This window comes from Lagenorhynchus albirostris, chromosome 3 (genome assembly GCF_949774975.1).
Source record: "Lagenorhynchus albirostris chromosome 3, mLagAlb1.1, whole genome shotgun sequence".
NCBI lineage: Eukaryota > Metazoa > Chordata > Mammalia > Artiodactyla > Delphinidae > Lagenorhynchus > Lagenorhynchus albirostris.
Window position 1 is genome coordinate 117,351,836 of NC_083097.1, and position 25,181 is coordinate 117,377,016.

At 41.8% G+C, this 25,181-nt stretch overlaps 1 protein-coding gene across 3 annotated transcripts in view; it reads left to right on the forward strand.

Moving 5' to 3' along the window:
- LOC132517141 (protocadherin alpha-C2) overlaps positions 1 to 19,955 on the forward strand; it is a 105,874-nt gene extending 85,919 nt beyond the window's left edge. For all 3 annotated transcript variants that reach the window (XM_060143788.1, XM_060143787.1, XM_060143789.1), the window contains one exon: positions 17,360 to 19,955. In XM_060143788.1, coding sequence (XP_059999771.1) covers positions 17,360 to 17,670 — 311 coding nt within the window. In that variant the 3' untranslated portion in view covers positions 17,671 to 19,955. The remainder of the gene's footprint in view (positions 1 to 17,359) is intronic.
- Positions 19,956 to 25,181: the final 5,226 nt, after the last annotated feature.

The following is a 25,181-nucleotide window of genomic DNA, read 5'->3' on the forward strand; positions in this document are numbered from 1 at the left end:
TGGTGTTTTTTACTCACTATTATATTCCCAGTGTTGAGGCAGCTGTCTAGTACATGATGGTGCTTAATAAATATTTGTTGAACTCATCAGGGAATAGCAATGGCTGAGGCTATATTTGAACCCATGTCTGCCTGCTGCTGAACTCTATGCATTTAAATAATACACTACTTTGTCCCACTTGCCAGGTGAAGCGAATAGTTGGGTAACTAGGAGAAGACTATTCACTGTCTGAGTTCCAGGCCGACTGTAGGGGTCTATAGTATTTTCCCATTCCTGCTGTAATCAGTTTCTGCAAACCTTGTGACTTAAAGCAATACAGATTTATTATGTTACAGTTCTAGAGGTCAGAAGTACAAAATGGGTTTTACTGCTGGCTAAAATGTAGGTAGGTTCCTGCCACTATGTAACAAGGATCCACTTTCCTTCAATTTCCAATAACCTGTTCCTCATTTCCATCTGAGCCCTCCCTGGCAGCACCTTTAATGTCCATATTTCTACAACAGTCTGTTCATGACAAGTTAGGTATTCCCCAAGACAATATATGTTTTCTCTACCATACTCCTCACTTCTGAGTCCTCTCTGTCAGAGTCATTAATATCCATATTTCTACTAACAGTCTTTTCAAGGTAATCCAGGCAATTTCTTCATGCTCCTCAAAGCCCTCCAGTCTCTGCCCACTGCCCAATTCCAAAGCCACTTTTACATTTTTACTTATTTGTAACAGCAACACTCCACTTCCAGATACCAAAATCTGTATTCGTTTCTAGGGCTGCCATAATGAATGACCACGAACTGGGTGATTGAAAACAATACAAATTTATTACCTTATAGTTCTGGAAACCAGAAGTCCAAAATGGGTTTCTCTGGGTTAAAAATCAGCATGTTGGGGCTTCCCTGGTGGCACAGTGGTTAAGAATCCGCCTGCCAATGAGGGGGACACGGGTTCGAGCCCTGGTCCGGGAAGATCCCACATACCGCGCCCGTGTGCCACAACTACTGAGCCTGCGCTCTAGGGCCTGCGAGCCACAATTGCTGAGGCCCGCGTGCCTAGAGCCTGAGCTCTGCTACAAGAGAAGCCACCGCAGTGAGGAGCCTGCACAGCACAACGAAGAGTAGCCCCCGCTCACTGCAACTAGAGAAAGCCCACGTGCAGCAACGAAGACCCACCCAAAAAGCAGCCAAAAAAAAAAAAAAAAATCAATGTGTTGGAAGGGCTGCATTCCTTCTGGAGGCTCTAGGGGAGGACCTTTTTCCTTGTCTTCCAGCTCTCAGGCTGCCTTCATTTCTGGGCTTAGTGGCTCCTTGCTCCATCTTCAAAGCCAGCTACGTAGCATCTGCTAATCTCACTCTGACTCCCCTGCCTCCCTCTTTCCCTCGTAAGGACCCTTGCGATTACATTGGGCCCACCTAGATAATCCAGGATAATCACTCTAGCACAAGATCCTTAATTTAATCACATCTGCAAAGTCTTTTTTTTACCATGTAACATAACATATTCACAGGTTTCAGGAGTTCCTAGGACCTGGGCATCTCTGGGGCACCATTATCCTGCCTACCTCAGAGTCATTTATGTGCAGGCAGCAGTGGCTGTGTGTGTCTGTGTGTAAATTTCAGTAGAGACGAAGGTAAAATAAGGTACATATTAGGACCCTGAAGAGGGTGTAGTCAGTGTGGACTAGACTTTAAAAGCCTTTTAAAAGCTATTAATTGCCAGAAGTTTGCTGGAGACATATCCATCACCCGCTTTCTCTCCAGACCTTAGCTAATTAGGAATCGATGCATGGGGCCACCTGAGGAAATCAAAGTTCAGAATCAGGCTTATTGTTGGTAAAGAAGTTCTGGAGAATACCACAGGGCCTCTAGCAATGCAAGGGAAGAATACCACAGGGCCTCTAGCAATGCAAGGGAAGAAAATCAAGAATGGCAGACCTCTCCCTTAGTGAGGAAGGGGAACTGTCCTGGTTCGATTGGCTGAGCTAGAGCAGAGAAAGAGAATTAATTAGGTAAGAGGTATGTCATGAAAGAACAGTAACTGTTGATGCTAATTTGGCGCAGTCAGGAAACACAATCCAGGGAATTCCCTGGCAGTCCAGTGGTTAGGACTCCATGCTTCAAATGCAGGGGTGGGGGGGTGGGGGGTGGGTTTAATCCCTGGTCGCGGAACTAAGATCCCACATGCCACGCGGCGTAACCAAAAAATTAAATATTTTAAGATAAAATAAATAAATGAATAAAGGGCATGGTAGCTAGCAAAAAAGTCAGTCACTATTTCTAAATCTCACTTTTCCTCAGGGATGCCTCCTGTGTCAGGGGCAGGGTGGTTGTAGGCCAATTCTGTGGATACACATGCATTCAGGATTTGTTTGTTTTTTAGGAGCATTTTGCATAACAAACCTATTCTCACACTAGCTACCTCCTTGAGATCCTAACAGGCTAAGCATTTCCAAAGCCTGGAGCATCTCAGCACTCTCAGCAGCTCTGACTGGAGACTAAATCACCCTCTTGCCTCTGACAGTGACTAGCCATGAGACCCATGGAAGGTTCTCCTTGGAGGCCAGCATCCCCTAGAGGCTCCTTGTGTCACTAAGATGTTGATCTGACTGCTGTCCCTCAATCTGCAGCCAGTGGGGTTGTGTTTAGTCAATGATCAGTGTCATGTCAATTTCCCTTTGTTGGACCAAGTATAAATTGATTCTAAATACCTGCCTTGGGGAAATTTCTGTAGGGAAGATGAGCTTTTCAGTGTGCTCTCTCTAATTCTGGGCACTTAGAGATATAAATTAGTTTCCTTGGTCTTTTCTCACTCAGGGTCACAACCTTGCCTCCAAGATACTAGCCTTCTATTTTTTTTTTTTTTGTGGTTCGCAGGCCTCTCACTGTTGTGGCCTCTCCCGTTGCGGAGCACAGGCTCTGGACGTGCAGGCTCAGCGGCCATGGCTCACGGGCCCAGCCGCTCCGCGGCATGTGGGATCTTCCTGGACTGGGGCACGAATCCGTGTCCCCTGCATCGGCAGGTGGACTCTCAACCACTGCGCCACCAGGGAAGCCCAGATACTAGCCTTCTAAATGGTTGTGATTTGAAGGGCACTAGGAAGATCATCACAAAACTCACCTAACAGGCAGGTCCCTAGAACTTTACCATTAACCACCACCACTAGAAGCATTCTCTTTTAAAATACCCCTTCATTCATTCATATCCTCTCTCTTCCTCCCTCCTTCCCTCTCCCTCTCTCTCTCTCTCTCTCTCTCTCACACATGCGCACACACACACACACACACACACACACACACAAAGTATTAGACTATCCCGTCCAAGGGTACTCTCCTTGGCTTGGCTTCAGTGTAGAATTTGGTTGGAACTTCCTATAGTCATTAAACAAACATTTGTTAAGTACCTACTTATAGCCAGTCTTTGTTCTAGGTGATGCGAATACGATACTAAATATAACACAGTCCTGTCATCATCTAGTGGGGGAGACAGAAATGTAAAGAAATAAGGTGGAAATATTACAGTGTCAGGACCGTAATAGTGCCATGTATAGGCAGGTCCAATAAGGAAGCTTGCCGGTCTGGAATGGGACCCAGAGTCTATCTATGTTGTAATCCATGCAAACCCCATGTAAATATGGTCAGCTGGTTCATCTTTCCTGATAAGGACCTCTTTAATTGTTTTCACAGGGCTCAAACCCTCCCTTAGCAACCATGAATGTTAGATATTGTGGGAGCCCAGAAGATGGAATTCGGAATTTAGGGGACCAGATCAAAGAGTATGTGGCATTCAATACTGGGTATTGAAGGATGGTACATAGAATGTGGGAAGAAAGAGAGTTCCAGACAAAGGGAACAATACATGCGCGTGTGTGAGCCTTAAACCCAGAAGGCATATTCTGGGTGAACAGAATGAGTGCATTTGATGGGTGGGGTAAGGTGGAGGACTGTTGGGAAATGAGATCAGAAAGCTGGACTGGTGTCAGATTTTGTTGGGCTTTAACAATCCTGCTAAAGAATTAGAACTTTCATTCAGTTGCTGGCAGTGGAGAGCCACCAGGTTTGTTTGTTTGTTTTTAAGAAAGGAGCCTCTATTGAGCCTCCTTAGCTCTACTGAATCTGCAAAAATCATCCTGTAATGTGTCAAGACAAATTCATAAGCTATCAACCTAGTGTTTTCCTCCACCTAAATCAGGGATTAGAAATGTTGAGTGTCTAGAAATGTGGGACCAAGAGGGTGATGAATAATAGTGTAAAAAGGCGTGGCCTTGGAAATGTTCTTAGGTAACTCTGCTGGACTTGGTTTGATCGTGTCTAAGAAAATGTGGAGCGTGAAGGGAAGACTTGTTTAAATTTTGCCTGTGTTAGCTTTTTAAGGGAGGTAGCGTGGCATTGCACAGTGCCTGAGCTCCCTGTGGTACAGCTTCATCACTGTGCCTCAGATTTATTAATGTGTATAAAAGGAAAGACTGAAGGCTGCTGTAAGGATTAAGTGAGATGACACCTGTGAAATGCTTAGCACAATGCTTAGCTCACGTTACTATTTTCTCAGTTTAACGCACCTGGCACTTAGCACAATACCTGGCACACAGTATATAGGATTCACAACGTCTTTGCTAGATGAAATGGAATGGTCTTAGGGTGCACAGAGTCGTAGGGTGGTGGTGGTGGAGAGGGTTCTCCCCGACGACACTCGTTCTCCTGCCCTCCTCCCTGCAGTATTCTGATAGCACCTCCGTTTTACACCCTTAGTGCAGAGATATCACGGTTTGTCTAGAAATGGTTGCTCAAGGCTGCAAAGGGACACAGCACCGGAGAGCCTGGGATTGCTGCTAAATCTTAAGAAGAGCAGATTGTGACAAAGTACGGGGTGGGGGGGAAGACAGAGAAGAGAAAATGTGAAAACCTAACGAAAACCAGACGCAGTGCTCTCACTGAGTGACATGGTGATGCCTCACCCAGTTTCACGTGGGACAGGCAGGGTGAGACCACTGTGAAGAGTCACTGTCAGGTTGCGGTACTGAAGGAGGAGCCCGGACGTGGGCTCTGGGGTCCAGGCAAGGCTGCTGCATGGGGCCTGGCACTTGGAAAATGCCGTTTGGTTTAATACTATGCACTCACCGCCTTGAAGTTCTTAATCATTTTTTACAAGGGGCCCCCCATTTTCATTTTGTAGTGGACCCTGCAAATTACATAGCTGGTCCTGGGTGCAGGCTACCTGGGGCAGTGACATTTTGCCTCAGCTAGTTTTTGAGCTAGTTTTTTTTTTGTTGTTGTTGTTTTTGTGGTATGCGTGCCTCTGACTGTTGTGGCCTCTCCCATTGTGTAGCACAGGCTCCGGACGCGCGGGCTCAGCGGCCATGGCTCACGGACCCAGCCGCTCCGCGGCATGTGGGATCCTCCCGGACCGGGGCACGAACCCGTGTCCCCTGCATCGGCAGGCGGACTCTCAACAACTGCGCCACCAGGGAAGCCCGTAATTAATTAATTTAAAAAATGGGTAGCACCTTACTCCCTTACTTCAGTCATCCACTACCAAGAGCTTAGTGTGTATCCCCCAGATTTTTTGTACTGTAAAGTTTAAAGTACTGTATTATAAAATAATACGCAGTTACATTGTTGATGTAAATATTAAACAGTACAGCATCATTTATGTGAAAATATTCAAGTTTTCCTCCATTCCACTCCCCTTTAGTGAGGCAACCACCATTAACAGTTTTGTCTGTATGCTTCAAATATATTTTTTAATTCATAAAGTTTATTTCTTTAGAGCAGTTTTCGGTTCATAGCAAAATTGAGTGGAAAGTACAGAGAGTTCCCGTAAGCTCCTGTCCTCACACCTGCCCAGGCTCCACCACTATTGTTAACCAGCACCAGAGCATGCATTTGTTACAGTTGATGAATCTATGCTGATACATCACTGTCACCCAGAGTCCAGAGTTTACACCAGGGTTCACTCTTCCAAATATTTTTCAAATTAATTTTTAATTATGTAATTGATGTATGAATGTTTTTTCTATGTCTATTAAAAATATGTAGGCTTTCAAAAAGCAAAATGGGATAATATCATGCATATTAGTATATAGCTTGTTTTTATTTTTTAACAAATACCTTTCCAAGTCACTACATATAGACCTGCCTCATTCTTCTTTAATAAGGGCATACAGTGTTGTATGTCTGTATTATGTTATTTATCCAGTTTCCCATTGGTATATATGGTTTTTAAAAAATATTTGTTTGGCTGCATCAGGCCTTAGTTGCGGCACGCAGGATCTTTCGTTGTGGCGCGCAGGCTCTTCCTTGTGGCACGCGGGCCTCTCTCTAGTTGAGAGGCGGCACACGGTCTCAGTAGTTGCGGTGTGCGGGCTCTCTAATTGTGACAGGCAGGTTTAGTTTCCCCGCTGCATGTGGGATCTTTGTTCCCTGACCAGAGATCGACCCCACGTTCCCTGCATTGGAAGGCAGATTCTTAACCACTGGACCACCAGGGAAGTCCCTATTCGTTTTTTAAACAACTTACGCATTCTTTTTTCTTTATTATTTAAATATTTATTTAGGCTGTGCCTGGTCTTTGTTGCGGCAAGCGGGATCTTTAGTTGCGGCATGAGGAATCTCTTAGTTGCGGTGTGCATGCGAGACCTAGTTCCCCAACCAGGGATTGATCCCGGGCCCCCTGCATTGGGAGCATGGAGTCTTACCCACTGGATCACCAGGAAGTCCCCACATTCTTATACATATATATTTTGCACTCCTAGTATTATATAGAATAAATTTTCAGAAGTGGGATTATTGGTTATAGGGTATGAACATATCAGATTGGCGCTCTCTTATCTGGGGTTGACTGCACTTGTTATACACTCCCTCTAACCCCCACCTCTCTGTCACTTAAACTCAGTGACACCATCTTCAAGGGACTTAGCCCTCAGGGTTGAGAATACTGGAGCATCGAAAGGAGAGAATTTACTTGTGAATAATAACAGTAATAGCTCACCTGCATTGAGCACTTAAACCATGTTTTGTGCACTCAAGCCAAGTATTGTTCTAAACACTTTACATGTATTAACTCCTTTAATCTGTATAACCACCCACAGAGATAAGTCTATTCTTATACCCATTTTAATGCTTAGGAAACTGAGACACCTAGGGTTAAGTAAGGTCACACATCTGTCTAGTAAATGTTGGGGCCAGGATCTGAAGCAAGGCTCTTGTGCTCTTAACCTCTGCACACACTCTCTAGAGAGTTTAATGCCATAAAGATGTCAGAGTTTCTCTACCTTGTTTATTCCTTAAAACAATATTGTATTTATGCATTTACTTGTCTTTTTCTACACCGTAACTCTTTGAGGGCAGGGTACCTGTCCAAGTATTCTTCATAACCCTATACCCTAATTCCTAGCACCATGTCTGATTTATTGTACATAATAAATAAATTTAGTTGAATGGATAACAATGCCTCTGGGAGGTAGCTACTATATCCATTTTACAGATGAAGAAACTACAAGTCACTGTCACCCAAACGCTGCAGTAGAAAAGACTAGTAAGCGGAATCGTGGAGCGGCAATTTGAACCCATGGCTTTTGATACCTAATCCAGGGTGCTGTCCACCTTGCCTGAGCTGCCTCCTTCCTGCGTGTTTCTGAGGGCTCTGGAGCATAGCTCCCTACCTAGCAACTGTTTCTAAGCTGGAAGACTCACAGCTAGCCAGTTTTAATGATCCCTGGGAGGGGCAGAGCCTGATGGGAGGAGGGCCCCTGGAAAATATCTTCTGGAAGTACTGCAACCAGGAATCAGTTGTTAGAGGAGTCAGGTTCCTTAGAGGACTACCGCGTAGTAATAATACGTATCCTCTATGTCGGCTTCTGCATGCCGAATGTTATTCTGTGTGATTTATGAGCATTGTCTCTTTTTAATGATCGCAATCCCATTAGATGGATATTGTTATCTTTGTTTTACATGTGAAAGAATACTGAGAGGCCGAGCGACTTGCTCAAGGTTACACAACAAATAAGTGCTAAGGCTGAGATCCAACTCAAAATGTGTGACCCCCAAACGTTCATTTTAAGCATTCTGCTACCCCAGCTTATAACAGCAGCTGGGGCAGGGGACATTGTAAGAAGAAATTGCCCTCCCAAGACCCTGGAGGACTTTAGGGACGAGTAGGTAGAGAAATAAGGTAGAGAAAACCATGCAACCTGAGCCCTCCTAGGTGACGGGGTCACAGAAAGAAGAAATGTTATTTTATTTTGTTTTTTAGCTGGCTGTGAGAGCTAGGAAGATTTGAGACCAGCCATTCCAATTTTTGAATCTGGGTTCTCAGCACGTGGTGTCTTTATAGTCAACCTAGAAATGGCAGAGTTATTTTGGGCACAAAGCAAGAGCTGTGGCTTTAAAAATATGCCACTGTATTTATCTCTTCCGCTCCAAGATTACTGAAAATTAGCCCAGCTGTGGCCTGAGGCACCAGACAGCCACACAGTCTTCTTCCAGCTCACTCAGCCCACCCTAAGCGGGTGAAACACCCAGAAGTGGCAGCCTCTGGGGAGTGGCTATCGGATTAGTTCCCCATCACCAAGCCTACCTTCTGATCACACACACATACCATCCCTTCCCGGCTACTGTAGGGATCAGGATGCTAGGCCTGTGAATCAGCTCAGCTCTGTCTTCTCCCCCATCCCCAAGGCTTCAATAGAAGTAAAAAAAAAGTCATAATTCTAATATTGAGCTGAGGAGTCAGTACAAGAATAATTTTTCAGCTGTATTACCAAGTCACTGTTTGATTCAGGGCAGACAATCTTGCGGTAATTTAAGCCTTCACTTTCCTTATCTATAAAATGGAAATCTTAAAAATATATTTTTTTATATATATATAAAATATATGTATATGCAAAGTGCTTAATAAAGTGCCTAAGAAAGTACCTGGCCCATAATAAGCAATCGATTGATATTCCTTAAACTAGTGAATCTTCTGCTACTCTGATCTTACTAACAGGTAAAATGTGGTGAGCTTTTACTTCATGTTAGGCACTGTGTTATATGCTCTCTAAGGATAATTACATTTAATCCTGTAACAACCCTATGAGGTGGATGGTATTATTCCTTTACACATGAAAACTGAGGCCCAGAGATAATTAATTTGCTAAACATCACGTAATTTACATGATGTAGCCAGATTTAAGCCTAGTATTCTGATTATAGGACCTAAAGTCTTAAAGAGAACAGGGAGTATATTTTTACATTCCCCTGTTTCCATGGAAAATTCTTTCCACTGTCAACTGAAGGACTAAGAAGCAGTGGGGAAATGCCCAGGTGGTTTTAGCTTTCTTTCCCTGTCTCTGATCCTGGACAGGATTTGGGTTTCCAGCCATCATTCTCCTGTGTTTTGTGGGCTGTAATTACTCAGATTTACTTTGCCCAGTTCATAAAGGATCGAGTGAGGGAGAGGAGGCGGAGCTTGTCCAAGCAGTCCACAAACCATACAGATGGTGGGATAGGGGGTGGGGAGGGAGCAAGATATGTTTTACATCCTGGTCTTTCAGTGGGTTTGATGGCAGATGCTTTTTGCGTTTTGGTCTGAGCGTGTATAATTCTACAATCTGCCAAGTTCTGGTAGAGAAAGAGAGGGAGAGACAGAGAGAGAAAGACACACACACACAGAAGAAATGGTTGCTCAAAGCCACAGAAGGCTCAAATGAAATTGGAGCTGCTTGAAGGGCCGCAGTGGCTGGCGGGGTGGGAAAGGAGTCCAGGAGAAGCGAGGCGTCCCTGTGCAGAAAGCCTGGGTGGTCACTTGCAAACCCAGAATCTGCACAGCCTTCCGTGCCCTGACCCTCCCCTGCGCGGCCAGAGGCAGCAGCAGAAGCAGCAGCCCGCGCCGGAGAACAAGCAGTCCAGGGGAGCTGTCTGGTGGGGCCGGAAACGGCTGTAATCATTTAATAGCCTTTGCTGGCTGCACGAACCTAGCGGAGTGGGCGGTAGGCAGGCTCCAGAGTGCTGTCTGGCAAGATGGTCCCCCGCTTTAATCAAAATGATGGGTTTTCTGGAAGCTCTTTATTAACCTCAGCACCAGAATCCCAGAGATGGTAACAAAGGGATGAATGGGGAGCGAAAGGGAGGGCTGCAACCTGCCGGCTGGGCTGCGATTTTCCAGAGCTGAGCACTCACTCCCGCAGCCCCACCCCTCCCCCCACCTCCACACTTCTTTCTATTGATTCTTTCTTAGAGGCTCCTGCCTGCATCGCCGTCTCCCAAATGATGACTAAACAGATGTAGCCAGAGCCATTGCTATGTTTGTATAATGCTTCAGGGTTTTCAAAGGGCCTTCATATACAGCTCAGGATGTGGGTCTCGTTGGTAACTGGAGTGAGACTACCTAGATTTGAGTCCCAGACTCCACCAGTTAGTAACCCTGTGACGATTGGTCCTCAGTCTCTTCATTTATAAAACCAACATATCTATAAAGCAGACATGGATATTGGCAATATCTACTTCCTATGGTTCTTGTGAGGAGTAAAAATTATATAGCATATGCAGATCTGCTTAGCCCAGTGCCTAGCACATAGGAAGGCAGAGTAAATGTTAACTAATTCATAACCCTGTTGAAGACAGGAAGGTGATCACCTCCATTTTATGCCTGAGGCAACTGAGGCTCAGAGTCGTTTATATAAATTGCCCAGGACTATGTACCATTAAGTGACAGAACCAGGGCAAGCCCTCAAGTTCAGAAGAGCAAAGCGAGAGGAGGAGAGGAAAAGAAGATTAAAAATCCTCCAACATTCTCCAGCCTTGCCCCTCTAAAAACTTTCCTGAAAGTACTATTCTTGGTCAAAATGACTGTGGGTGGTTTCGTTAGGGGAAGTCTGTGTAAATCAGATAAACCTCTCCTGGCCTTAGCTGATTGTCAGGAGCAGATTAGAATAGGGGTTGGGGGTAGGTTTACAAGTCTGGCATTTGCTTCACAATCTTCAGGACCTTCCCTGGCATCTGCACTGGCAAAGCCTCCAACTCAATTGTTCCCAGTCACTGAGGCTAAACTCCATCCAGAGTTCGTTTAGAATGAAAGAAGAAAGTAGGGAATGTTGCCCAAAAGACCCTGGGCAGTGTCTAAGGGAAGTGCCTAAAGTGGGTTATTGGATTAGGTGAAGTGGTCAGCTACCCCCATAGGGCAGTTTTTAAAGCTGGAGATCTGTATGCCTTTGTAAAACAAAAAGTGTATGTTGTTCATATTTTTACATGTATACCTACTGTGGAGAAATCAGCCAATTAAAAAAAAAAGGCAAAACCTTTTACTATAATTATGACCATACTCTATTAAACTTTCAAATTCCATTGGGTTGTAATCTGAATGTCAGGGAAGGGCTGATCCTCCGCCGCTTGATGTCTCTCAGAAGTCTTCTTTCCAGGCTGTAATAGATCCATTCATTTGGGTCATGGCTGCATCTCAGTCTTGTCTTTGTGAGCCAGTGAGCTGGGTCCCTGGGAGCAGAGAGGAGGGGACCTGTGGGAGGTCCCAGGAGCGGGAGAGGGAGACAGCACTGAAAGAAGAAACATTCCCTTGACTGACCTGAGACTGGCCCTGGGCTGGGGTTAGGGGTAGAAAAGGTGCATCTTCCTTTCTCATCTTTTCCTCATCTTCCTTTTTCATCTTTCTCATGAGATACTCTCATCAAGGAGTATCTCCTTGATTCTGCCCCAAAGTCACAGCATTTTATAAGCGAAGCTGGCCAAGGGCTTCAGTACTCTTGGCCAAAAGGGACTCAGATTTAGGAGGTCAGTAAATGTTGTTTGTCACAGCCTTAAGATATTATTTCACCTGAATGAACCCTCAGAGATGTTCGCACACACATCAGCCAGAACAGGTTGGGTACAAGGATCCGGGAGGCACTGGGGAAACCAGATCTTGTTCTGCTCTGCGGAAGCTGAATATGAGGAGGATGCACCTGAATTCTTCTTGGAGTGGAGGCTGAATCAGACCCAACCTAGACTCCCAGCCAAGGCCGAGGGAGCTCAGTGACATGTAAAAGAACTCATCAACTCTTAGGGATCCTGCTGTGAGAGGCTCCCTCCGCCCATAGGCACGGCCATTAAGGTCCTTTAACTCTGCAAGATAAAAATATCTCTGAATTCTGCATCTCCAGATGACAGTCCTAAAGGCCTCATACAGAGTCCTGGCTGTGGTCAGAAAATTTTCCATCCTGGACTCTGTGAGAGCAACTAAAGGACTACAGAGTGGTGTTGAAACCCAGTTCTCCTAGACGCCAAGTCAGAGGCTTTTAATTGCATTTCTCACTTTTGTCTCAGTCTCTCAGGGGCAGGGCCTGTATTTGAAAGGTCAACAGGCAGATTCTGGCTGAGGTCAACTGCAGATTTGATTATCTTAGACGAATCAAAGAAATCAGTCTCAGAGAAAAAATACCTATAGCCCTATGTCCAAAGAGCTATAGTGTCAGCTCTGCCAGGGGAAGCATGGTGTAGCAAAGGGGTTTATGAGAGAAAAGACACTCTCTTACTCCCTTTCCCTACAGTCTGCTGGTATTTGGACTAAATTTGCAATATCCTTACCCTGCCGTCCTAGCCCTGAGAGCTGCGCCATGTATAGTTGCCCATGTGTGATTCCATTTGTTGAGCTCTTTCATTGTGCTGGAGTCAGTCTCAGCACTTCACATGCATTTCCTGGTTGTCTTTAGGGACTCCAAAGTGCGGCAATGGAAACTTATTTGATCTGCTAAGGAGTGGGCACCACTTCCATTTCTCACATCAGTCCTTTCATTCATCCATCCAGCAAGTATTTATCAAACACCTGTTATGGGCCAGAAATTGTGCTAGACACTGGCTACACATTGGTGAATAAAACAGTTATATTTTCTTACAGAATAGATTACTAAAAAGAACGTGCTGTATAGCACAGGGAACGTACTCAATACTCTGGCGTATATGGGAAAAGAATCCAAAAAAAAAATGAGTGGATATATGTGTATGTATAACTGATTCACTTTGCCGTACACCTGAAACACAACACTGTAAATCAACTGTACTCCAGTAAAAATTTTTTTAAACATTCAAAAATAAATACATATTTTCTGCTTCTCTGGACCTTACAGTGATAGAGATAGAGGTGAAGGGGGTGCTGCTTGGCTAGGATGGTCATAGAATACCTCTCTGGAGAGGTTTCAATTAAGCACAGACTTGAAGAATGAGGAGTCATGCTAAGCATGGAGGGGAGACCATTCTAGGCAAAAAGAAGCCATATGTGTACAGATTTTGAGGCAAAAACAATCCCAAGGGGTGTTGAGGAATTGAAAGAAAACCTGTGTGGCTGGAGGATAGTGGTAAGGGAGACACTTGTAGGTGAAATTGGAGAATAAAAGATAACAGGCTATTGAAGGGCTTTGTATACCATGTTAAGGAGTTTGATTTTTTTTTTTCCTCTCAAGGCAATAGAAAACCTTCAAATAATTTTAAGCAAGGGGAGTGATATAAAATAATTTCTATTTTTTAAAGGATTTTTACTGTGTGCATGTTATACTTCAGTATTTTAAAAACGGAGAAAGACTTTAAGGAATAAAGATGACTCTGGCTATGTGTGGAAGTTTAGAGAGAGGCAAAAGTAGAAGCAGGCTGAACAAGGAAGAGGCTATTGTTGTAATTCACATACAAGATAATCGTGTCCTGAAAAAAGGTAGCAGCAGTGAAAATGGGGAGAAGAGGACAAAGTCTAGATATGTTTAGGAGGCTGAAATGACAGGTGTTGGTATATTATAAATGAAGAATAGAGAAAAATGAATAATGGCTCTGAAGCTTCTGCCTTGAGCATTGGAGTGAATGGCATATCATCGATTGAGATGAGAGATTTAGAAGGGAATAGAGGAGAGGAATCATGAGTTTGATTTCAGATTCCTTCAGTTTGAGTTGCCCATGAGACTGCCAAGAGGAGATACCAGATAGGCAGTTGGATACATGAGATTGGAGAGACCTATGGGCTTTAAGTATACATTTGTATCTCATCAGCATATTTAGATGGTATGTTTACCCATGGACAGGCTGAGATTCCAAAAAGAGACAGTGAAGAGAAAGAAGAAGAAAAGGTCTAGGGCCAAACCCAAGGAAGCTGCAATACATAGGTAAAGAGGATCCTGCGAGGAAACTGACAAAGAACAGCCAGAGAGAGTGGTCAGGAGAATGGTTTGATACGGAACTCATAAAAAAACAAGTGTTTCAAGAAGGGGATTATTAATGCTGCTGAGAAGTTCAATAAGATGAAGACTAAAATGTGACCACTGGCTTTGGAAGTAATATAATCAGTGAGCTTGCCATGAACAATGTTAGAAAAGTAGTGCTCAAGGATACCAAATTAGAGGAGATTGAGAAGTGGTGGAAGGTAAGGAGATGGAAGTAGCAAATGTAGAGAATCCCAAACTACAATCAAACGTAAACTGTTCATCTGGCAGAACTTTCCATGGCTCCACCGAACACTGCTGTGATGCCAAAAGGTTTCAATGTCATGGCCACTGGGATCACTTTGCTCAGACAGACCATTACTCTTCTTCTCTAGCTCTGACCTCTACTCTTCTAGAAGTCATTGGTATACTTTATGGTGTGTCTTCCAACTAGACTCTTGGGAAAGTCTTGCACTGGAAACCCCTATGGATGCATAATCATTTTCTCAAGTCTCAGCGTAAATTTCACCTCTCTTGGAATCTCAATTGACTTTCTCAAGTGTAGTTAATAATTTTTGCCTCTCGGTCCTATAATACTTTACATGTACCTATATATATCTTATCTTTTATTTTTAATTGAGATATAATTGACACATAATAGTTCCAGGTGTACAACATGATTTACTATTTGTATACATAGTAAAATTATCACAATAAGACTAGCTAACATCTCTCACTATATATAGTTACAAAAAATTTTTTTTATTATGATGAGAACTTTCAAGATCTATTCTCTTAGCAGCTTTCAAATATGCAATACAGTATTATTAACTGTAGTTACCGTACTGTACATTACATCCCATGACTTATTTATTTTATAACTCTAAGTCTGTACCTTTTGGCACCCTTCACTACCACCACCACCATCTAGCAACCACCAATCTGTTTTCTGTATCTATAAGCTTGTTTTTTTGTTTGTTTTTTTAGATTCCACATATAAGTGAGATCATGTGGTATTTGTCTTTCTCGGTGTTATTTTGTCAAATATTTAAATATTGACTTATTTCACTTAGCATAATGCCCTTGAGGTCCACTCATGTTGTCACAAATGGCAAGATGTCATTCTTTTTTTATGGCTGAATTATATATATATATAAAATTCAGCTGTGTGTGTATCACATTTTCTTTATCCATTCATCCATCGATGAACACTTAAATTGCTTCCATATCTTTGCTATTGTAAATAATGCTGCAGTGAACATGGGGGTACATATATCTTTTCAAGATAGTGTTTTTGCTTTCTTTAGATACATACCCAGAAGTGGAATTGCTGGATCATATGCTAGCTCTATTTTTAATATTTTGAGGAACCTCCATACTCTTTTCCATAGTGGCTACACCAATTTACATTCCCACCAACAGTGGACAAGGGATCCCTTTTCTCCATACCCTCACCAACACTTTCTATTTCTAGTTTTTTTTTTTTTTTTGCGGTGCGCGGGCCTCTCACTGCTGTGGCCTCTCCCGCCGTGGAGCACAGGATCCGGACGCTCAGGCTCAGCGGCCATGGCTCACGGACCCAGCCGCTCCGCGGCATATGGGATCTTCCCAGACCGGGGCACGAACCCGTGTCCCCTGCATCAGTAGGCGGACTCTCAACCACTGCGCCACCAGGGAAGCCCTGTTTCTAGTTTTTTTGATAACAGCCATTCTAACAGGTGTGAGGTGATAGCTCATTGTGGTTTTGATTTGTATTTCTCTGATGATTAGTGACATTGAGCACCTTTTCACATACCTGTTGGCCATCTGTATGTCTTCTTTGGAAAAATGTCTATTCAGATCTTCTTTCCATTTTTCAATCAGATTGTTTGGAGTTTTTTTAATATTGAATCCTATGACTTCTTTATATATTTTGGATACTAACCCCTTATCAGATATAGGATTTGAAAATATTTTCTCCCATTCTGTAGGTTGCCTTTTCATTTCGTTGGTTTCCTTCTTTGTGCAGCAGCTTTTTAGTTTGATGTAGTATCATTTGTTTATTTTTGCTTTTGTTGCTTTTGTTATCAGATTCAAAAAAATCATTGCTAAGACTGATGGTAAACAGCTTACTGCTTATGATCTTTTCTAGGAGTTCTATGGTTTCAGGTCTTATGTTCAAGTTTGTAACCCATTTTGAGTTAATTTTTGTGTATGGTGTAAGATAGAGGCCCAGTTTCATTCTCTTATATGTGGCTGTCCATTTCTTCTAACATCATTTATTGAAGACACTGTCCTTTTCCCATTGTATGTTCTTGGCTTGTTTGCCATAAATTAACTGACCGTTTTTGCATGAGTTTACTTTTGGGCTCTGTATTCTCTTCCATGATTTGTGTGTCTTTTTATGCCATACTGTTTGCATTACTATAGCTTTGTAATATAGTTTAGAAGCTTGGTGCCTCCAGCTTTGTTCTTCTTTCTCAAGAATTCTTTGGCTGGGGCTTCTCTGGTGGTCCAGTGGTTAAGACTCCATGCTTCCACTGCAGAGGGCACAGGTTTGATCCCTGGTAGGGTAATTAAGATCCCACATACCATGTGGCATGCATGCATGCATGCATAAATAAATAAATCTAAAAAATAAAATTAAAAAACGCTTTGGCTACTGGGTTCTTTTGTGGTTCCATACAAATTTTAGTATTGTTTGTTCTATTTCTGTGAAAAATGCCATTGGAATTTTGATAAGGATTGCATTGGATCTATAGATTGCTTTGGGTAGTATGGGCATTTTAACAATATTAATTCTTTCAATCCATGAGCATGGGATATCTTTCCATTTGTTTCTATCTCCTTCAATTTCTTTCATAAATGTCGTAAAGTTTCCAGTGTACAGGTCTTTCGTCTTCTTGGTTAAATTTATTCCTAGGTACTTTATCGCATATTCTGCTTTAATCCAGTACATTTCCTGCCCCACTCCCAGGCAGGGTAATCACAACCAGATATTCTTTAGAAAATTCTTCACAAAGAACCAAAAATATGTTACTAGAAACCTAGATTTCTGGACCCTCTGGTGAAAAAAATCCTTTCCAAACATTGGCCTTGCCCTAGGCTTGAAGAAATAACTCACGATTTCATGGGGGCCATGACCATCTGTGCAGCCTCTCCTGTGTTCAGGCTCCTGGTGTGGCATATGGAAAGCATATGTTGACTCTGTGACTGACTTGTGATGGTTTGTCTTGCAGAACCAGAGGCAGGAGAGGTGTCCCCTCCAGTCGGTGCTGGTGTCAACAGCAACAGCTGGACCTTTAAATACGGACCAGGCAACCCCAAACAATCTGGTCCCGGTGAGTTGCCAGACAAATTCATTATCCCAGGATCTCCTGCAATCATCTCCATCCGGCAGGAGCCTACTAACAGCCAAATTGACAAAAGTGACTTCATAACCTTCGGCAAAAAAGAGGAGACCAAGAAAAAGAAGAAAAAGAAGAAGGGTAACAAGACCCAGGAGAAAAAAGAGAAAGGGAACAGCACGACTGACAACAGTGACCAGTGAGGTCATCTAATGGAAACAAGCCACTTAGCCAGTTTTTGTAATAATGGCAAATCTCTCCCATGTAGCAACTCCCTACTCCTTTTTCCTGTCCACATGAGCCCTTTCTTATAGACCTCAGAAATCTGCAGAAAGTTCCCTATGTCTGTCTAGATCACATTTAACAAGTTTTGTCTTAAAAGCTTTACTAAGTCTGGTGTTAACTCTCTCTCTCCACTCTGGCTTGTTTTCAGAACCTAAAAAGCAGACCCAAGTCTCCTTTCTCCTCCGCCACAAAGGAGAGGCTTCCCAGCCCCGCCAGTGAGAGGTTGGACTCTCTGCCCTGTGCTCCGGGGATCCTGTCTTGATGACACTTTCAGGGCAGGCTGAAAGGTTTTGAGATTGAGCAGCTTGAGTGTCTGTGGCCACTGGGTATGTGTGGCCACCAGGGAATATGTTGGCTGGGATGGGCCAGATTAGACTAGGAGGGCTGGGAAACAAAGGCAAATCAACAATGGGAAATGTGAAACGAAAAGGTACCAGACTTTCTAAATCTTACAGCTGAAGAGGCAGTGGCCACCCTCTAGCAGACAAAACTCCCCCCATTGACAAGGCTTTAGGAATCCCTAAGTCTCTTGGCTGTGGTGTCATTATACCTAAAACCTGCATTTTACCTACAAGCCAATAGTTCAGTGTTTAACAGGGGGCCAACCAGGGCAACAGAAGCAGATCTGATGTGTTTCCTGCATATGTCCTTGTGCTCACTTTATTAAAAATTCTTTTGCACACAATGTTATGAAAAGGTCAGATTCTTTTCCGACAACACATATGCAAAAGCAAAAGAAAACCCCAGCACCTCACTTTATGCTGTTTGTTGATAGATTTATTTAAAAAAGAGAAAATCTATAACTATAAATCTTTAAAGAGAAATATGATGAATTCAATTCCCCTAAACTATCCTCGAAAGAGAATTCAGCCTACAGCCATTTAAATGATCATTGCTGCTACAGAAGTGCTTTAAGAGAATTGCCTGAAACATCTGTATTATACCGGCCACCTGCCAATCACAGCTTTACTCTTTCAGGTCACTCTGGGGCTGCCTCTTGCATGTATTAATTACTAAATAAAAGGATCTTTCGCTCTCTGTTTTCTAAGAAACAATTATGTGCACTTTGAATACACAACCTTCTCTAACCAACTGTATCAAGACCCAGAAATTGAAGAAAAATGTTGTTTTCTCATACATACAGTGAGCAGACTTTCCAATCCTCTAATTCTGTGATTTGTCTTGGTGTGATCGCCAACACCTTCTCTTTGGTTTAGTTTTCCTTTTCTATAACACTCTGAATTGCTAATCTTGCTAACACCTATGATGTTACCTGAGCTCAATCTCCCATATGTATGCTGTATGCTATTATAAGACTCCTGATATATATTTACTCTGTGCTTGTGTATGTGAATGTTACTGCAACTATTACCTAGAGTGAACTTTAAGCTTTATTGTTGAATGTAATTCCATTATATTTCCTTTTGTACACCTGTGAAAAAGTGCAGTAGAGTTTTTTTAACCATTGTTAATCAACTTTTATGTATGAAAGACACAGTAAAATTTCTTTCTTAAATCAAGATACTGGTGATTCAAGGAATTTTATTTATGGTCAGCCAAGAGCTGTCTCTTGCCAAGACTCTTGCTGGCAAGGGAATGGTTAAAGCTGTTTTTCTCTAGTAACAGTTCTGGAATGCATACTGAAGATATTTCCTGAGGGTGTGCAAGCACAAAATTTACCAATCTGACCTCTTTGAAGTTACAGAATACTTTGAAATTCTAACAATATCTGGAATATCAGCTCATAGAGAATAATAAAATTTACTGTCACCTTAAATAAGAAATTTTAATTTGTTAAAATGTACAATTTAGAAGTTTGATTAATTATATTATCTTTTAAAAGTTAACATAAAAGAGGTAGGAGTCTGTTATTAAAAGCATTAAATCTCAAAAAAAATTCAAACCTGTTTTGTCTACTTTTAGCTTCATTCTCCCATTTTTTTGAAGGGTGTGTAACTTCAGCTCTGCAGGATTGCATGGGGTAAAACTTATTGCTAACACATGTGAACCATTGCTACATCATTGTAGGTTGTAATCATTTTGCCCCACTGAAACCCATGTATCTGACCTTACGTGCCTTTTGAATACTAGGAGAATCGGGCTAATTTATTAATGATGATAATTATAATGCATCTGTACAGCACTTTTACATTTGCAAAGTGCTTTCCAGTCCATGTTAGTTACTAGTTATTACAGCTGTAAGGATAAAACACGTCATATGGATTCATTTTTGATTGGTGCTATTGGTATTTCCTCTGTTATTGCTAATAAATGGAAAATGATGGTATGAAAGAAATGGTGGTCATTTCTAAGAAGAAGAGTAGGAGAAAATAGAACACTGATTATTATTAGCTATTATGGTTGAAGAAGGTTGCAGTGTAAAACATACCGTATCATTCTCTGGCTGTCTCCCTGGCTATTATGTTCATTACTAAGGCATGACACCCAATGGAATCAAGAATCAAATTCCACAATATTACCAGAACGGGCAGCCAGGAGGTTTCTGGGTCACTTCCCAGCACACCATTTCAGTCTTCTCTAATAAGAATTGCAACAAACCAATTTTAATCACTAGAGCCCTCCAGTCATCTTGTTCATTGTTTGTTTAGCCCTTGTACCTCTCTACAATTGGGAAATCAAATAATGCCCCCAAGAAATTAACCTTTATTGAGTACAGGGTGTATGCCAGCTAGTGTAATAGGTAGGCTTATAGTACATGTTCTGTAGCAAATAGATGGTATTTTCCTTCTGTAGTTAAATTTTTGTGAGCATAGGCTTTAGATGCAGTAATTCTCAAGTAGGAACAACTTTGCCCCTCGGGACGTTTGGCAACATCTGGATACATTTTTGTTTGTTATTTGGGTGGGGGGCTACTGGCATCTAGCGGGTAGAGGCCAGCAATGCTTCCAAACACCCATAATGCACAGGACAGCCCCTCACAACAGAGAATTTTCCAGCCCCCAAAAGCAATAGTACCAAGATCGGGAAATCTTGAGATGGAGCAGCTGTAAATTTGTTGTCAGGTTCATTTGTGAGATGGTAAGGGGACACCATTACTAATTACTTCAGGATACAAGATGTAAACTGGGACTAGCTCAGGCAAACTGGGATGTATGGTGAATCTACTTATAGAAAAAGATAAACTGGTATTAACTCTGTCACTTACTGGCTGGGGAACCTTGGACAAGCCACTACTCCCCTCAGTTCTTCAGCCTCCATTTCATCATCTACAAAATATGCATAATTATAATACAGACCTTATAGATTTGTGGAGAAGATTTAGCGAGATAATCTCAAAAAGGTTTCAGCACAATGTCTGGCACACCATAATGCTCAATATATAGTTATTATTAAGAATCCTTTTCTTCCATCTCCTCATCCGTTTTTTGAAAGATTTAGCTATTACCCTCAGGACACTTTTCCTACTGATTAAAATGCAGATGGGGGATGGTACAATAACATACTTGGCAATAAAAATATTTTTACTCCACTTTTTTGCTCACCCCTCATATTCAGCTTCTGCAGTGCAGAACAAAATTTGGTTCCTCCGGTGCCTCACAGACCATTGTACCCAATGCCTGATGAAACATTAAATCCTTAACGTCTTTTCTCAAAAAAGTCTCTGAGCTTGTCTCTGAGCTTAAGCTCCTGTGAGAAAGACACTGATAAATTTGCTTCCATAAAATATAGTCTAGAGTACATAAAGAAATGGGGAAAATTGGGTAGTGAAAAACATAAAGCCCAGCAATTTGGTAGGTTATGCAATTATCATGTGACTTGGGCATCATCAATCCACAAAGAACATGAACAATTTAGACAATCACTCAGCCAGTAGTTGTTCTTACAGCAGAGCTAAAAAAATTGACCTCTGATCCATAAACGTTACTGAAGGGCTGATTAAACAGCCTCCATTTTTAAGCTCTGCTTTTACTAGACTAATTTTATACATTGAATTTTTATTATAAAAGTAATACATGCTCTTTTTTTTATAAATCAAAAGAATCCAGAGGCATATAAAGAAAAGTTAATTTCCTCAACCAGCTTCTTTCAATTCTCCCTCACACAGGTCTCCACTGTTAACATTTTAAGGTATGCTTTTCCATATTTTTCTGTCTGCACACACATACCCACACAGAGACACTCCTATTATAATTAGGAAGGAGACTTTAGTTAGTGAGCATGGTGCTATTCTCCCTTTGAAGTTGTGTCTAAGAGTGGTATATAGCAACCTTATTGTCATAACCAGTGTCGGGAAGGGGAAAATGTCCCCCTCTACCTGCCTTGAGTTCTTGTGGCTGGACTAATATTAAAAATGACACAAGACAGATTAACAGGAGAGAAAGAAACAAATTTTATTTCACACGCATGGAGGTCTTATAGAAATGGCACCTAAGAAGTGGCCAAAGCAGGCAGCTTTTATACTTTTTAGACAAGGAAACAATAAATTAGTAAGGAATTGACAGGTCAAAGGAACAGGTTTGGGGTGATCAATTAGTGAAGAGTCTAAAAAGAGTTTAGGCTTGGGGTAGTATTGATAAAGAAGTAACATGGTTTGTTTATAATAGGCTTCTGGGACTAAATACTCTGTCTCTGGGGATAAGGGCATCCTTCTACCTCCATACGCAGGGAATGCACTTTTCACACGGGAGATTTATTTCCTGCTTTCAGGGAGACAGAAAGGTGGTCAGGGTGTCCCTCTTGCATTGGCCATTTCTTAAGTAACTTTAATTCAAAATATGTGGCCTATTTTGGGACAGCCTGTCCTGAGCCCCAGCACCAGTTAGGTAAAACGTAGAGAATTAAACTTTTGTGTATGTGTATATATCACATACACATAAGTTTAATTGCTTTCTTTTTTAAGTAAACACAAGCTAATACCATGCTCATTACCCTGAAGTTTTTGTTTTTTGTTTTTTTAACTTACAATAACATGGAGATTTCTCCAGGTCAACTCTAAATCATTCTTTTAAACTCCTGTACAAATCCCATATAATAGATCATAATGTCATAATGTACTCATTTTTTCCTCTATTAATGGACAATTGGGTTATATCCAGATTTTTGCTACTATAAACAACAAAAAGCACTTACGTGCAGTGATAAATTCAGTTGCTGAGCTTTATAAAACCTGTTCTAGGTGTATCCCAAAGAGGAAATGTAGGGACTTCCCTGGTGGTGTGGTGGTTAAGAACCTGCCTGCCAATGCAGGGGACACAGGTTCAAGCCCTGGCCTGGGAAGATCCCACATGCCCTGGCAACAAACAGTAGCTTCTGCTAGCCATAGCTAGAGAAAGCCTGCATGCAGCAGGGAAGGCCCAACACAGCCATAAATAAATAAATAAATTTTTTTAAAAAAAGAGGAAATGTAGAAGGCTTTTATGAACATTAAGTGACTCCCTCTGTAATAACCACAGTCCTCTATTTGAACTTATACTCATTTTTAGCGCTCAGCAGTCAATTATGGCTCTATTTATATAGATGAATGATGAAAAACAGAATAGACATTCACAAGAAAGAGAGAAGTCAGAAAGATCTGTTTTCATTTACTTATCCAAAATCGTTTCCTAGGAGCTGCATTTCGCCCAAATACTTTTCCTCTTCCAATCACAGATTGAGATGCCCGTGTCCAGGAGGAAGAGATTTTCCTCTACTTTCTACATTCTTCTGGCTGGTCTAAGAATTAAATCCACACGAGACAGATTAACAGGAGAAAGTCAAACAAAAGTTTAATAACATATATACCTGGGAGAGGCCAGGAAAACTAACTCACCCAAATGGCCAAAACCCTCACCTTAAACCCTGTCTTCAGCTAAAGACAAAAGAAGATGTTGGGGGTAGCAGTTTGGGACTTTTAAGGAGAGGAAGGCAATTCACATGGAGATGAAAAAGCAAATGTTTGGTAAACAGATGTTCGCTGGGCCTGCAGAGACAATGGGACACAGAGTGGATTCTGATCTCTAGGCCCTGCCCAATTCCCCCTATAACCCCTAGTTTTTCTTTGCTTATATCTGATGACAGCACTATTCTGCGAAGGGGCTCTTTATCTAAACTTTTTTTTTTAAATTGAAGTATAGTTGATTTACAATGTTGTGTCATATCCAAATTCTCTAGGCAGCTAAGTGGGAGGTAAAAAGACAGATTTCCTGAGTCTTCTGCTTCTTAAAAATAATTTTATCAGCCTAAACTAATCCTCATGCCAAAGAGAAACATTTTGGGTGGAAAATTTTGTCCCCTGCACCAGCTGTGGAACATTGGTGGGTGGTGCATGTGTTAGGGAGCTGTAGCTGGGATGGGCAGGGCTGGATAAAGCCTGGGGTTGCTCCTAGGGCGGGGACGTGGCTTTCTGCAGACTGAGTTTAAATCCAATAGAAATTTAGTTTCTTTGCATAGATTTGGAATGATAGGGCCAAGAGGCTAAGGAACAGGTCTGTTTCTGCTGGCTAGACGTACATTGTAGAAAAGATTCTTTGGTTGCAAGTTAAAGAGACCAACTCCCTCTAGCTTAAGCTAAGAAGGAATATCTATTATAAGGATACAAATTTGTCTCATTGAAACTAAGAATTGGAAGGCAGCTGGGCCTCCAGAAGGGACCAGAGACTAGAAAGCCAGAAGAAATCTTTTTTTTTTTTAACTTTATCTTCTCTAGTTATTTTCCTTAGTCTGATTTATTCTTCCCCTATCTCTACAGGCCAGTTTTTTTTCTTTTCCACAGCTTCTAAATTCATTTACCCTTGATTCTAGTCCACAAAAACCTAACTTCTCTTTCTAAATCCCTATTCTAAATTCTTCATGGAGAGAAAAACTGTTTGGATCACCTTCAGTCAGGTGGCCACTTATGGTCTCATCAGCCATGGGCCAGTGGGCTATGGAGAGGAAAGAGAATTCCCAAAAAAGTGGAGTCAGACACTTAGAGACAACGTTAATAGACTGCTGACAGCTGATATTAATTACCCAAGTGTATACTAAACATCAGTGTATAGAATCTTAGAAAGTTAGGGCCTAAAGGAAACTTGTTTAACAAATGAGAAAACTGAAGAAGCAAATGACTCATTCAAGGTCACACAGCTAGTTAATGACAAAGAAAGTCATTATCCTCTTACCATGGACTGCAAGACCAGAGGCCACCAGGAGTGAATAACAGTATCTATTTCATTATATTCTTGACAGCCATAAGTAGTATAATTTAGGGAGGCCATGTTTATTTCACATAGAGAGTAGTATATCATTGTTACATATGTTCTATTCCTCTTTTTAATCAAAATGGAAATCAATATTGATTTCTCTTTATTGGTTCTGAAAGTAACACATGATTATATATACATATATTTTAAAAATAAAATATACAGAAGCCCAGAATTTAGAAAGTAGCAAGTAAAGTATCTATAGAGAGCACCATGGAGGAGTTTGGAATTTATTCTTCCATGCCTTT